This window comes from Salvelinus alpinus, chromosome 35 (genome assembly GCF_045679555.1).
Source record: "Salvelinus alpinus chromosome 35, SLU_Salpinus.1, whole genome shotgun sequence".
NCBI lineage: Eukaryota > Metazoa > Chordata > Actinopteri > Salmoniformes > Salmonidae > Salvelinus > Salvelinus alpinus.
The window spans coordinates 11952265-11966101 of NC_092120.1; the positions used below are offsets into that span (position 1 = coordinate 11952265).

Genomic DNA, 13837 nt, shown 5'->3' on the forward strand with positions numbered 1-13837 from the left:
ATCACCTGATCCACAAATAAGTAATCTGAGAGCACTGGTTACTCAAATGAGATTATGAAGTATTATTCACAACAGCCTTGTAATCATGTTGTCTCTCTCTCTGTCAGTGAGATCTTCCCCTATCTGGTGGTGGTGATAGGGCTGGAGAACGTCCTGGTTCTCACCAAGTCTGTGGTGTCCACCCCTGTTGACCTGGAGGTCAAACTACGCATCGCTCAGGGTAAGAGTGTGTGTGGGTTGGTTCTTCTATCATTGTGGGGACCTAAAATCCCCATAAGTCCCCACGAGGATAGTAAAACAAGGAACATTCTCTTTCCCATGGCCCCATGAGGACAAAGGATATTTTATGGTTAGAATTAGGGTAAGGGTGCCTCCTGAGTGGCGCAGCGGTTTAAGGCACTACATCGTGCTTGAGGCGTCGCTACAGACCAGGGTTCGATCCCGGGCTGTTTCGCAGCCGGCTGCAACCGGGAGAACCCTGAGGCGGCACATAATTGGCCCAGCGTCGTCCGGGTTAGGGGAGGGTTTGGCCGGCCGGGATGTCCTTGTCCCATTGCGCTCTAGCGACTCCTTGTGGCGGACTTCGGTTTCCTCCGTCATATTGATGCGGCTGGCTTCTGGGTTAAGCGAGCAGTGTGTCAAGAAGCAGTGCGGATTGGCGGGGTTGTGTTTCGGAGGACGAATGGCTCTCGACCTTCGCCTCTCCCGAGACCGTATGGGAGTTGCAGTGACGGGACAAGACTGTAACTACCAGTTGGATATCACAAAATCGGGGATAAAAAGGGGTAAAAATGACCAGAATGAATATATATATATGATAATAACAATTAGGGTAAGGGGTTAGGGTTACAGGTTAGGGTTATGGTAAGTGTTAGGTTTAGGGTTAGGGAAAATAAGATTTGGAATGGAAATTAATTTTAGGTCCCCACGAGGATAGAAGAACAAAACGTGTGTGTGTGTGAAATCCAAGCATTTGTTAATGTGGTATTGTGTTGACCCTCTCCAGGCCTTAGTAATGAGAGCTGGTCTATCATGAAGAACATGGCCACAGAGCTGTGCATCATCCTCATAGGATATTTCACCCTGGTGCCTGCTATCCAGGTAACACACACACACACCGATCTATCACACACTGGTGTATGAACCCAGGTAGACGCACACTTTCATTCACATAGACAGAGTAGAGCATACTGCCACACAACATGCACACACCCACTTCTACTGTGTATGTTATGAGCGGCCTGTTTATTTCTGTGTTTCCAGGAGTTCTGTCTGTTTGCTGTGGTGGGGCTGGTGTCTGACTTCTTCCTTCAGATGTTTTTCTTCACCACAGTTCTTTCCATTGACATCCGACGCATGGAGGTGAACACACACACACTGTCAACAGTGCTTTCCTTAGTAATTTACAGCATGGAGGTGAACACACACACACTGTCAACAGTGCTTTCCTTAGTAATTTACAGCATGGAGGTGAACACACACACACTGTCAACAGTGCTTTCCTTAGTAATTTACAGCATGGAGGTGAGGTCATAGACACACACATTTGCCATGTGAAGGTGAGGTCTCTTGAGACATGAGTCATTTCTTCAGTCTACAGTGCTCTTTAAAATATTGACAGTCTCTCTTTATGCACCTTGTTCCCCTGTTACAGTCATATACACATGTATACTCTAACACTAATCCATACACATGTACTCACATACTTGTACTCTCATACGTGTTGCACACTCCCACATGCCCGCGCACCCTAAAACTGTCCTCTCACACACAGTTGGCCGATCTGAACCGGCGTCTTCCGGCCGAGGCGGGGATGCCCCTTCCCAAACCGGGCCCCCTGCGCCCTCGGGAGGCGCCTCCTCCCCCACGGCCCTCGCCCCACACCATCACCCTGCAGACGCCCGCCTTCAGGAACCTGCGTCTGCCCAAGAGGCTCCGTGTGGTCTACTTCCTGGCCCGCACGCGTCTGGCCCAGCGCTTCATCATGGTGAGACTGGCTGGAGGCACTTCCTGAAAAGACCGTTTAAGTTAGGGTTGCACGATTATTTTGGAAAATGCACAGGCTTTTCAGAAATTAGGTTTGGAAGACTACTGATTTCCTGCTTATTCCCGTCTGATTCCGGGAATCTTCCAACTGGATTTTCCGGAATTTTGCTACCCTAGTTTCACTTAGTCCAGTGTTAACAAATGCTTGTGTGAAAGGAGGGTGAGTTAGCACTGGGATAAGAACATGCAGTGTGAAAAAGCCTTGAGGGTCTGTCTCATGGCCTTTTCACAGAGTCAGCCTGCTGGGCTGTCGTGTCTGCGTGTGCTACGGTCTGTCTCGCCTGTCAGTATTTGTCGTTCTCTGTATGACTGTCTGAACATTTACAGTACTTCCTTGAAGTAGTCCACTGTATGCGTTGACATGTCCCTCTATCCCTGTATTGTTGTAGGTGGGTACAGTGATCTGGATTGGCATCCTGGCCTACACGGACCCCGCTGGCCTCCGTACCTACCTGGCAGCCCAGGTGTCTGAACAGAGCCCCCTGGGGGAGGGCGGGGCCGGGGGTCTGCCCCCCCACCTGGGAGTAGCCCCGGTCTTCCCTGGACCAGGAGGGGACCATGCCAGCACCCTCAGTGTCCTCCCTGCCCCCGCTGAACCCACCCCGCTTCCAGAGAACCAGTCCCAGGGCCACCACGGGGCCCCCAGGGAAGGAGTACCCCACCAGGCCCCACCCCTGGTGCCCCAGATCAGCTGGGGGGCGGAGGATGAGGAGGGCTGGAGAAAGCTGTCTTTCAGACACTGGCCCTCGCTCTTCAGCTACTATAATATTACTCTGGCAAAGAGGTAGGTCAGGGGAGTTGGAATGAGTTACTGGGTGTGTGTGTGTTTATCGCATGTGTGTGTTTACTGGATGTGTGTGAGCTTATGTGCATAGTGTGTGTGTCACTGTTGACCCTACTTACCATGCTTTTGGGTTAGGTCGAATTCATTGTTTAATGTTAGGAAATGTCATTTTGTTACCTTTCTGTCCAACAGATACATCAGCATCCTGCCTGTCATCCCCATCACGCTTCACCTGAGCCCCCGGGAGGCCATCGAGACGCGTCACCCCCAGGACACACGCCACCCCCCGCTGCCCAGTCTCAAAACTAACGACCTGCCCGCAGACCTCACGCTCTACAAGTCAGTACTGACATACTCACACACACACACACACACACACACACGCACACCAACTTCTATATCCAACGCCTTCAAACTACAGATTGACTAATATTCCCCCTACCACAATCCATGCACTTCATGTTTTTCACACACACACACACACACACACACACACACACACACACACACACACACACACACACACACACACACACACACACACACACACACACACACACACCCATGCACAGTGCACACCACTTCAAAGTCCATGCTAATGCTCTTGTGCAGGCGAAAGATTAATGTTATAGTGAACGATTATGGCTTCAAGGCCAAGAGATTCAGTGATAATCCACACAGTCCAAACCCACATTTCATACAGTATAGGCTTACATTTGTCCCACATAGGGTTGCAAAACTCCGGAAACTTTCAATAAATTCCCTGGTTTTCCTCAAATCCTGGTTGGAGGATTCCTGGAATCAGGAAGGAATAAGCAGGAAATCCGGAAGCGTCCAACCAGGATTTGCAACGCTAGTCCCACACCTCTCTCTTCTTCCTCTCCTTCTAACCTTGCAAACGAAACAAGGCCAAACAGTCTGTCACTGTGTCAATGGTTATCTCAAAAAAGGTAGGAAGAAATATATATATTTTTTCCTCTTATCTCTATAGTTGAGTTGACTGGATATTGGGCGAGGTTGGTTTTGCATCGGTGCCCCCACCCACCCGGGGCACAGGGCCATGCAAAATGAACTCCCTCACTGACTCACAGACTTTGGTCCTGTCTACCGGCTCATCTGATTGGCTGTCAGGTTACTCGTAAGATGTCCGTGGGTTGATGATGTCATGGTGGAGTGGGTGATGGTTGGTGTGGTTTTTGGACTGAGTGAAACGGTCTCTCAACTGTGTTTTCCCTAGTAGGGGGCAAAGGTTCCTCAAAGTAACAGGCAGTACGGCCAACGTCAATGTTTCTATTAGAACAAACAGAATTATGCAGGGGGGTGCTGTGCTGTTTGAGAAGTAAGGGTGGTAATATTGTTTTCAAAGACCACCAGTGTTTTTCCTGCAGTATACTACATCCTTGACCAATAGCATGTTAAAATGGATCCAACTTTGGAACTGTGTCCACTGTGATGTGTAACGCCAGGGAGGCTTTTCATTGGAAGTGGGCGGTTTGAATCATATTCATCAGGTCATGGTCATCTGTGAAACCCAGATCCGTGTTCACGGTTCATATCTGAGATAAAGCTCACAGAGGTGAAGGTCATCTCTGGAACACAGGCCAGGCACAGATGGAGATTGATCTATTAGAATCGTTGGGTCAGGTCAAGGAGGAGGGGCCTGGATGGTTCTCCCAGAATAAAGTAGGATCTGTCGTCTAAAGTAGAATCTATGGCTGTCCAATCAAGGACAGCTTCCTTTGGAAGGTGGACTCAGTGTTATTTTCAGAGAATCTCCCTAAGCCTGTTTACAATAGTCATAAACAAATAAACTGGTTGCCAATCAATGTTAGACACTATTTTATTATGTTAGGCCTGTGGTGGTGATGGAGTTACGTTAGTATGATCATTTTCTAACATCATTTCAAGCCTCAAATGGAAAGGCTGCTTTCTGTTGTGTGAATGGAAAGGCTGCGTTCTGTTGTAGTGTGAATGGAAAGGCTGCTTTCTGTGGTAGTGTGAATGGAAAGGCTGCGTTCTGTTGTAGTGTGAATGGAAAGGCTGCGTTCTGTTGTAGTGTGAATGGAAAGGCTGCTTTCTGTGGTAGTGTGAATGGAAAGGCTGCTTTCTGTTGTAGTGTGAATGGAAAGGCTGCGTTCTGTTGTAGTGTGAATGGAAAGGCTGCGTTCTGTTGTAGTGTGAATGGAAAGGCTGCTTTCTGTTGTAGTGTGAATGGAAAGGCTGCTTTCTGTTGTAGTGTGAATGGAAAGGCTGCGTTCTGTTGTAGTGTGAATGGAAAGGCTGCTTTCTGTTGTAGTGTGAATGGAAAGGCTGCTTTCTGTTGTAGTGTGAATGGAAAGGCTGCTTTCTGTTGTAGTGTGAATGGAAAGGCTGCGTTCTGTTGTAGTGTGAATGGAAAGGCTGCGTTCTGTTGTAGTGTGAATGGAAAGGCTGCGTTCTGTTGTAGTGTGAATGGAAAGGCTGCGTTCTGTTGTAGTGTGAATGGAAAGGCTGCGTTCTGTTGTAGTGTGAATGGAAAGGCTGCTTTCTGTTGTAGTGTGAATGGAAAGGCTGCTTTCTGTTGTAGTGTGAATGGAAAGGCTGCGTTCTGTTGTAGTGTGAATGGAAAGGCTGCTTTCTGTTGTAGTGTGAATGGAAAGGCTGCTTTCTGTTGTAGTGTGAATGGAAAGGCTGCTTTCTGTTGTAGTGTGAATGGAAAGGCTGCTTTCTGTTGTAGTGTGAATGGAAAGGCTGCTTTCTGTTGTAGTGTGAATGGAAAGGCTGCGTTCTGTTGTAGTGTGAATGGAAAGGCTGCTTTCTGTTGTAGTGTGAATGGAAAGGCTGCGTTCTGTTGTAGTGTGAATGGAAAGGCTGCTTTCTGTTGTAGTGTGAATGGAAAGGCTGCGTTCTGTGGTAGTGTGAATGGAAAGGCTGCGTTCTGTGGTAGTGTGAATGGAAAGGCTGCTTTCTGTTGTAGTGTGAATGGAAAGGCTGCGTTCTGTTGTAGTGTGAATGGAAAGGCTGCTTTCTGTTGTAGTGTGAATGGAAAGGCTGCGTTCTGTTGTAGTGTGAATGGAAAGGCTGCTTTCTGTTGTAGTGTGAATGGAAAGGCTGCTTTCTGTTGTAGTGTGAATGGAAAGGCTGCTTTCTGTTGTAGTGTGAATGGAAAGGCTGCGTTCTGTTGTAGTGTGAATGGAAAGGCTGCGTTCTGTTGTAGTGTGAATGGAAAGGCTGCTTTCTGTGGTAGTGTGAATGGAAAGGCTGCTTTCTGTTGTAGTGTGAATGGAAGTGCAACCATAAGGTGGGGAAAAACAGCAATTTTGTCCCTGGCTCTCAACGGTCCACATTTGCATACTTCCACTGAAGTGGTCTGATTGGCTTGAACATGTGCAGCCAGTGTGCACACCACATGGGTACAACGTTTCCCTAAGGGGACAATAAAGTCAGTGTGTACACGCTGACTCCATGCATGAGCATGTGTGGGAGAGTACGTGTGCTGGACCAATCAGACTCTGCCGTGGTTTCAGGACTGGTATTGCACGTCGAGCTGGTCTCACCAGTGCGTCAGGCCCTGTTGTCATGGCAGTGACTCATTCTACACTACAGGTGCTGTTTAGGCTTCTGCCTTTACCCCCGTCTCCACTAGAGGGACACACTGGACCCATTACATACGGCTCTGCTTTCCTCACGGAGGGACAATGAACAGTCGGTCATGTTATGGAATGTCATTCTGACGAGCTGATGATTTATGTCGGTACGTCATTGCGTCAAGTTCACACCTCTCTCAACGTTCAAGTCTTTCTATTGTAAGATGCTCTGTGCGGGCTACGTGATGGCTTGGTCTCCCCGTCATTGGTACTCTCTGTTTGTCTGTAACGTGCTCTCTCTTCACACGCTTAACCTGCTCTCTATGTCAATGCAATCCAAACCAGCTTTATTGGCACGTATGGAGAAGGCAGCAAACAGGTTATTAACCCTGTCTGTCTCTCTCTCTTTAGGGTAGCAGCTCTGGGCCTGGCGGCAGGGGTTCTGCTGGTGCTGCTGCTCTTCTGTCTCTACCGGGTCCTCTGTTCACGCAACTACGGCCAGAACGGCGTGGCCCACGGACGCCGTCGCCACGGTGACCTGCCCTGCGACGACTACGGCTACTCGCCACCCATCAGCGAGATCTCCCCCCTGCTGCTGCGTGGACACAGCATGGTGAGAGCCTGGGCACACACACACGCTGACACAAATACCATTGTTCATTTGCATGAATATTTACGAGTATCTCTCCTCTGCGTTCTCTATCTCTCTCTCTATGTCTCTCTCTATATCTCTCTCTCTCTATATCTCTCTCTCTATATCTCTATATCTCTCTCTAGGATATAGAGTGTCTGGCGAGTGATGGCATGCTGTTGGCCAGTTGTTGTCTGGCAGGACAGATCCGTGTGTGGGACACTCAGACTGGAGACTGCCTCACCGTCATTCCTAAACATGGGTAAGACACGCACACACATACCATATCCACAAGGTCACCTTGGCCGATACAGGATTACATACACACACGTACATACACACACCTATGGACAGTTCATGCTTGTATTCATGCATAATGTTTACTTTTTTGGCCTGGCACCACCTACCTCTTCGGCGTACAACTTGTATTATTTTAATAATAAATGTACAATATTAACTTTACATATGTAAGTACAAGTCATTAGATGGGTTTTTTTCAGCATAGTTTTTATGTGTTCTCCCTTCGTCCCATTCCCATGTCCTTTATTTCTTCCTACATGTCTTCCAACCTGTTCTCCTATATGCATATCCAGCCTCCTGGTCTGAACATTAAACTGTCTCTCTGTCAGGCTGCGGCGGAGTAGCAGCAGTGGCTGCTGGGAGCAGCGGGATGGTTGGGACGCCGTGGGTGTGGCCGAATCTGAAAATCTGGGGGGCGGGACAGAACCAGGGGGTGGGGTTTTCGACGAGGGCTACCCCCTCAGGCGGCGGACCACCCCACGTCCTGCCCTCTTTGAGAACCAACCCGACCTCACCCCCCTCATCGACACCAACTTTGACTCCCAGCCCCCCTCCCACCACCTCCTCACCCCGCCCAGGGATGGCTTTGACTTCGGGGGGCTGGTGGAGAAGGCCTACCTGGAGCACGAGCTTCCCTCGCTGGGCCTCACTGCCTCCTACCCCTCCTCCTCACCCCTGTCGGGACCCCCTCCCCAGAGGAGACGCAGCCTGGGGTACATCCAGCCTCCTGCTCCACAGGGCCAGGGAACCCCGGACTGGGAAAGCGCCGTGTGGGCCATGGAGCTCCGGGGGAACCTCATCGCTGCTGGGAGGAGCAACGGCAAACTGGAGGTGAGACCGAATCCCAGATCATCCCCCCCTAGCCCCTACACCGTCACTAGACACTTTATTATGCTCCCTTGTAGAACAGAAAGAAACAACTGGATGGGTGCAGTGGGAGTGGATGAGATGGAAAGAGAGGAGGTAGTTATAATGAGCAAGCAGGAAACAATATTTGCAAGAGGAGAGAGAGTCAGTAGGAGAAATTGGCACAGAGAAAGTGAGAAAAGGCCAGGGCACTAATGTGTTATGTGGTTAGCTGTGGGACGCAGTGGAGGGCTCGTTACGCTGCAGTAATGTGTTATGTGGTTAGCTGTGGGACGCAGTGGAGGGCTCGTTACGCTGCAGTAATGTGTTATGTGGTTAGCTGTGGGATGCAGTGGAGGGCTCGTTACGCTGCACTAATGTGTTATGTGGTTAGCTGTGGGACGCAGTGGAGGGCTCGTTACGCTGCAGTAATGTGTTATGTGGTTAGCTGTGGGATGCAGTGGAGGGCTCGTTACGCTGCACTAATGTGTTATGTGGTTAGCTGTGGGACGCAGTGGAGGGCTCGTTACGCTGCACTAATGTGTTATGTGGTTAGCTGTGGGACGCAGTGGAGGGCTCGTTACGCTGCACTAATGTGTTATGTGGTTAGCTGTGGGACGCAGTGGAGGGCTCGTTACGCTGCAGTAATGAAGATGGCGTCTCGGGGATCACGGCCCTGGCCTTCCTCAACAACAGGCTTGTGGCGGCCAGACTCGACGGCTCTCTAGACTTCTTCACTGTCGACATCAACAAGCCTCTGGGCTTACTGCAGTACAGAGGTGAGCTTCACACACACTGTCAAACGACCCAATGATGTCAATATTCACAGAGTGTACAAAACATTAGGAACCTGCTTTTTCCTTGATATATACTGACCAGGTGAAAGCTATGATCCCTTATTGATGTCACTTGTTAAATCCACTTCAATCAGTATAGATGAAGGGGAGGAGACAGGTAAAATAATGATTTTTAAGCCTTGAGACATGGATTGAGTATGTGTGTCATTGAGGGTGAAAGGGCAAGACAAAAGACTTAAGTGCCTTTGAATGGGGTATGGTAGTAGGTGCCAGGCGCACCATTTTGAGTGTGTCAAGAACTGCAACGCTGCTGGGTTTTTCACGCTCAACAGTTTCCCGTGTGTATCAAGAATGGTCCACCACCCAAAGGACATCCAGCCAACTTGACACAACTGTGGGAAGAATTCGAGTCAACATGGGCCAGCATCCATGTGGAACACTTTCGAGACCTTGTAGATTCCATGAGTTGAGGCTGTTCTGAGGGCAACAGGGGGTGCAACTCAATATTCGGAAGGTGTTCGTAATGTTTTGTACACTCAGTGTATGTCTAATATGCTTGGAAAGTCGATTGTGTCACAATCTGTAAAATGTCAACAACTGGAGTCACCTGGTCATTTTTGGAGACGTTATTGACAGGGCAGTACAACGGTAGCTATAAATAGTGTAGTTAGCTAATTATCAAGTAAGGTGTCTCCAGACATGTTTACTTTTGACGTTTGTGACATTCTGACTTTCGGAGCGTTTTAACTCTAGACGTCTGTAATGTGTGTTATCTATGTTGGGTGTGTGTGTGTGGTGCCAGGTCCCCCCGGGCGTAGTAACATACCGCCCTCGCCCTGCTACAGCAGTGAGGATGTGATCTCATGCCAGCTGACGCGCTCGGTGCAGTGTGCCCACCAGAAACCCATCACGGTGCTGCGAGCCGCTGCCGGCAGAGTGGTAACGGGCAGCCAGGACCACACCGTCAGGGTGAGGGAGAACACGGTCACAGAAACACACGTGTATATCGTTCACCAACTGTTTCCATGATAATACAGTATAAAATCAACGCTCACACAATAAAACCCTGCTGTTTGTCCCTGTGTGTCAGGTGTATCGTCTGGAGGACTCATGCTGTCTCTTCACGCTCCAGGGCCACTCTGGGGGAATCACTGCCATCTACATAGACCAGGTTAGTCAATGGTACAGTCTGTATCCCCCCCATCGGGCAGTCCAATGGTACAGCCATGTCCCCCAAAGCTGTGTTCCAATGGCTAGACTGTTGTCTGGCTGCGTTCCAACCCAAAATCTGCTCCCTTTAAGAATTCCCCCAGAAGGTTAGTTATGCAATGGGCTCACCTTGCTCCTAAAATTCCACCTTTTCCAAACCTGTACCAGTCTTGCTGGGTGTGCAGGAGAGTCACTAAGGCACAGGCAGCCCAATATTATTATTTTTTACACTAATTGGTCTTTTGACCAATCACATCAAATCATTTCAAATCAGATCTTTTTCAGAGCTGGTCTCATTGGTTAAAAGTCTGCCTGTGTAAACGCGGCCTAAGGTACTCCTTTCCGATCAAAATCCATTCAAGTGTAAGCCCCCCTTACTAGGGCACATCGTAGCAAAACGTTTTGCAACGGAAAATTAGGATTTCTTATGAACAACTCCAGGTAGTCCCTCCCCATAGCAGTCCACTTTTTTCTGTTTGTACTTAATGAATATGACCCATGTGAAGTATGTCATTGTCGTGTTGCAGACCATGGTTCTGGCCAGTGGGGGGCAGGACGGAGCAATCTGTCTGTGGGATGTGCTGACGGGCAGCCGGGTGAGCCACGTGTACGGTCACCGTGGCGATGTGACCTCGCTGGTGTGCACCACATCGTGCGTGATCAGCAGCGGCCTCGACGACCTCATCTGCATCTGGGACCGCAGCACGGGCATCAAGCTCTACTCCATACAGCAGGTGCGTCTCTCTGTGTGTGTGTGGATAATTTGGGAGAAATCAGGTAAACTAGTCTCCTGTTATTCAACGATAGTTTTTGCCTCTTCGCCTGCTTCTATCCCAATTTTTCCTTCCTTCTTTAAACCTAACCTGTCTTTCTTTCTCCCCCCCCTCCCCAAGGAGGTGGGCTGCGGTGCCAGTCTGGGGGTGATCTCTGAGTCTCTCCTGGTGACAGGGGGCCAGGGCTGTGTGTCCTTCTGGGACCTGAACTTTGGGGACCTTCTCCAGACGGTCTACCTGGGCCAGAGCAGCGACGGCCAGGGGGTCCGCCAGCTCGTGGTGCTGAACAACGCCGCCATCGTCTGCGACTTTGGCTCCGAGCTCAGCCTGGTCTACGTACCCGCGGTGCTGGAGAAGCTGGACTGAGCAGAAGCAGAACTAGGACAGGCTCCACACAGTGGCCTGGAGGAGTAGATGAAATGGTCAGTACTGACAATGGGGATACATGCAAATGCAACTCATTTTGGCCCTACACTACGCTGCAGTTGGACAATCTTCTTGGAAAGAGTTGACGTGATTTGCTAATTTAGATTGTTAGCACTTCACCCGATTAGGTGGGAGGGCATTTCTATAGCAACACATAACGTTTTTATAAAGCTAATGTCTGGTTGGAGAGACAGATGTCCACCAGAAAGATGACCCTTGACCTTGTTGCTAGCTCAGGTGGTTTGTATCCAAGCATTGGATAGTTTGGGGTACACATCCAACAATCAGGCTGTCATTGGCGGAGTGTTTGATACCACGCCAGCCAATCAATGTAGCGCAGCTGTAGCAGGCTCATGTCGTGAGGTCTGAGGGCCGTTGGGCTAAGCAGTTACTAGCATGTGTGTGTTTTGTGTCCTGGGAAAGAAACAGTCCCTTTTTATGGTGAAAACATTGCTGACAAAAATCCTTCATTATTGTGTGTGTGTGCGAGAGAGAACTGAATACGATGACTGTAATGAAATGCACCTTGAGAGGGGGTTGTTTTTATGTTTAAATCTATTTATTAGTGATACATTTTTAAGTAACAATTTGAGATGTGCATAATATAATGTGGAGATGATGTCATAAATGTCGGGTAGGATTTTTTTTTTTAACATTGGTTATGATGAGATTAATATTTGTAATAATATTTTGGAACTGAAAACGCTAAAGTGTTTTCTTGGAGTTGGGGATTGAGGGGGAGAGGTTCCTTGCCTTACCCCAGGCTCTGATTTTAGGGCTACTGTTGCTGCAAGAGGACCCATCCCCCCTTAAGCTGTAAGAGGCTCTATACTTTCTGCTTGAATTTAAGATTTGCATCTGAAGGTGTGGTAGCTCTACATTGGCACACATTGTCAGAGTTTACATTGGCTGCTCTCTTCCCATGTTGACTGTGCCCAGGAGAAATGTCAGATCTTTTGAGATTGTGACTATATTCAATTGCACGGTTTTACGTTAGTAACATTGTCATGTTACCATTGTACGTCTTGTTTTCTGACAAAAGGTTCCATTGAGGAAATCACGTTACTTTTTTAAATACCTAAAATGGCTTCCTCTTGAAAAACATCTTACAACTGCGTTTCTCTGTCCGCTGTTTTTCCCAATTCACTGAAAATATATATTTTCTTTCCCTTATCTCAGGGTTCTCAAACTCACAAGCAGAGAATTACAATCAGGCGTAAAAGGAGAGGATGGGTAGTGTACCGGTAATGTGGTTAACTCCACCGTGGCCCATCTAGTCTTCATGTGAGCAAAGGAGTCAGCGAGGGTCTCAGACTAGGAATATGATGGTACCCTCTAGGTAGGAGCCTCTGTACTAATAACTCAACCTTTCTCCCAGCCCGTTACCTCTGAGTGACTGTAGCGCTAGCCTGCAGACACACGCAATGCAGAGAGAGCGTAGTGGACTTGACCTTAGACGTTAGCCTACTTGGTTACTTACACCCATAGCTGAATGTAGATCCGTGATGCTTGATATTGAAAAGCAAATCCACTCAACTTCAACCAACAGAAATATAACACTAACTTGTGCACTAACTCTTAACCCTCTCAAATGCACATACACACACACACACTAGGCACTTTGAAACATAATGTATAGAAAGACACACATACTGAAAACATAAAAACGCACACATCAGACTTGTGAATGCACGGGTGGACAGCTTTAGTCCTCAAGTTGCTGTGTCTGCTGGTTTATCAAGAAGATGAATTGAAAACCCAGAAGGACTGGAGTTGTGCACCCGTGTAATGGTTCTAATTTATTTCCTTTTTTTAATGTAAATAATAGGTCAACGCTTTAGAGTGTAGATTCACTTATAATTGTAAGGATATAAACTGCTGCCTGAGTTAAATATGGTTGTGTTCCAAGTCCTTTTAAGCTGCCTTTCCTTATCTCATTGCTTGCAAATAATGATACGATAGTTATTTGACACCCACACATTCTGTCACAATATGTGGCCTATGCAGGAATTAAACCTCACCACTCTGGTGTTGTGAGCACTATGCTCCAAACAACATTGCAATGTTTATGGAACAGGAGTTCTTACATTTGTTTTACAGCTTTCTGCCACTGTAGTGATGAAAGGAGATGAAGGGAAGCATTTAAGATAATTGGAGCACAGCCCATGTCCCCTTGATCTGACCCTTTTGGTTGACGGAGGGAGGGGCAGAAAGAAACCAGTGTAAATATTGTTTTTGTGGAATCATAGGCCTGCTCTGCCCCCCTCCCGAACCACCTCCCTTTGGTTGGCTAGGGTGCACAGACTGTAGTGGCGGTAGCAAATGTTCTGGGCTATTTTACTATTTTTAACACAGGAGCAAAACTTTGTACTAATTTCCAAATAAAGAGGCTTTGATACCTTGTCATGTGGTCTGTAGTGTGTGATTTTCTGTAGGGGGGGGGGGGAGTTAGCTTATGG

General features: G+C 48.3%; 1 protein-coding gene across 4 annotated transcripts in view; it reads left to right on the forward strand.

Annotated features, from left to right (window-relative positions):
* The window catches only part of LOC139564302 (sterol regulatory element-binding protein cleavage-activating protein-like), a 33959-nt gene extending 20178 nt beyond the window's left edge, over nucleotides 1-13781 (forward strand). For all 4 annotated transcript variants that reach the window (XM_071383709.1, XM_071383710.1, XM_071383707.1 and 1 more), the window contains exons 8-21: nucleotides 108-220; nucleotides 1007-1101; nucleotides 1264-1362; nucleotides 1775-1987; nucleotides 2436-2830; nucleotides 3023-3169; nucleotides 6808-7009; nucleotides 7174-7289; nucleotides 7657-8158; nucleotides 8784-8952; nucleotides 9773-9939; nucleotides 10061-10141; nucleotides 10707-10913; nucleotides 11073-13781. In XM_071383709.1, coding sequence (XP_071239810.1) covers nucleotides 108-220; nucleotides 1007-1101; nucleotides 1264-1362; nucleotides 1775-1987; nucleotides 2436-2830; nucleotides 3023-3169; nucleotides 6808-7009; nucleotides 7174-7289; nucleotides 7657-8158; nucleotides 8784-8952; nucleotides 9773-9939; nucleotides 10061-10141; nucleotides 10707-10913; nucleotides 11073-11318 — 2752 coding nt within the window. In that variant the 3' untranslated portion in view covers nucleotides 11319-13781. The remainder of the gene's footprint in view (nucleotides 1-107; nucleotides 221-1006; nucleotides 1102-1263; nucleotides 1363-1774; nucleotides 1988-2435; nucleotides 2831-3022; nucleotides 3170-6807; nucleotides 7010-7173; nucleotides 7290-7656; nucleotides 8159-8783; nucleotides 8953-9772; nucleotides 9940-10060; nucleotides 10142-10706; nucleotides 10914-11072) is intronic.
* The last annotated feature ends 56 nt before the right edge of the window (nucleotides 13782-13837 follow it).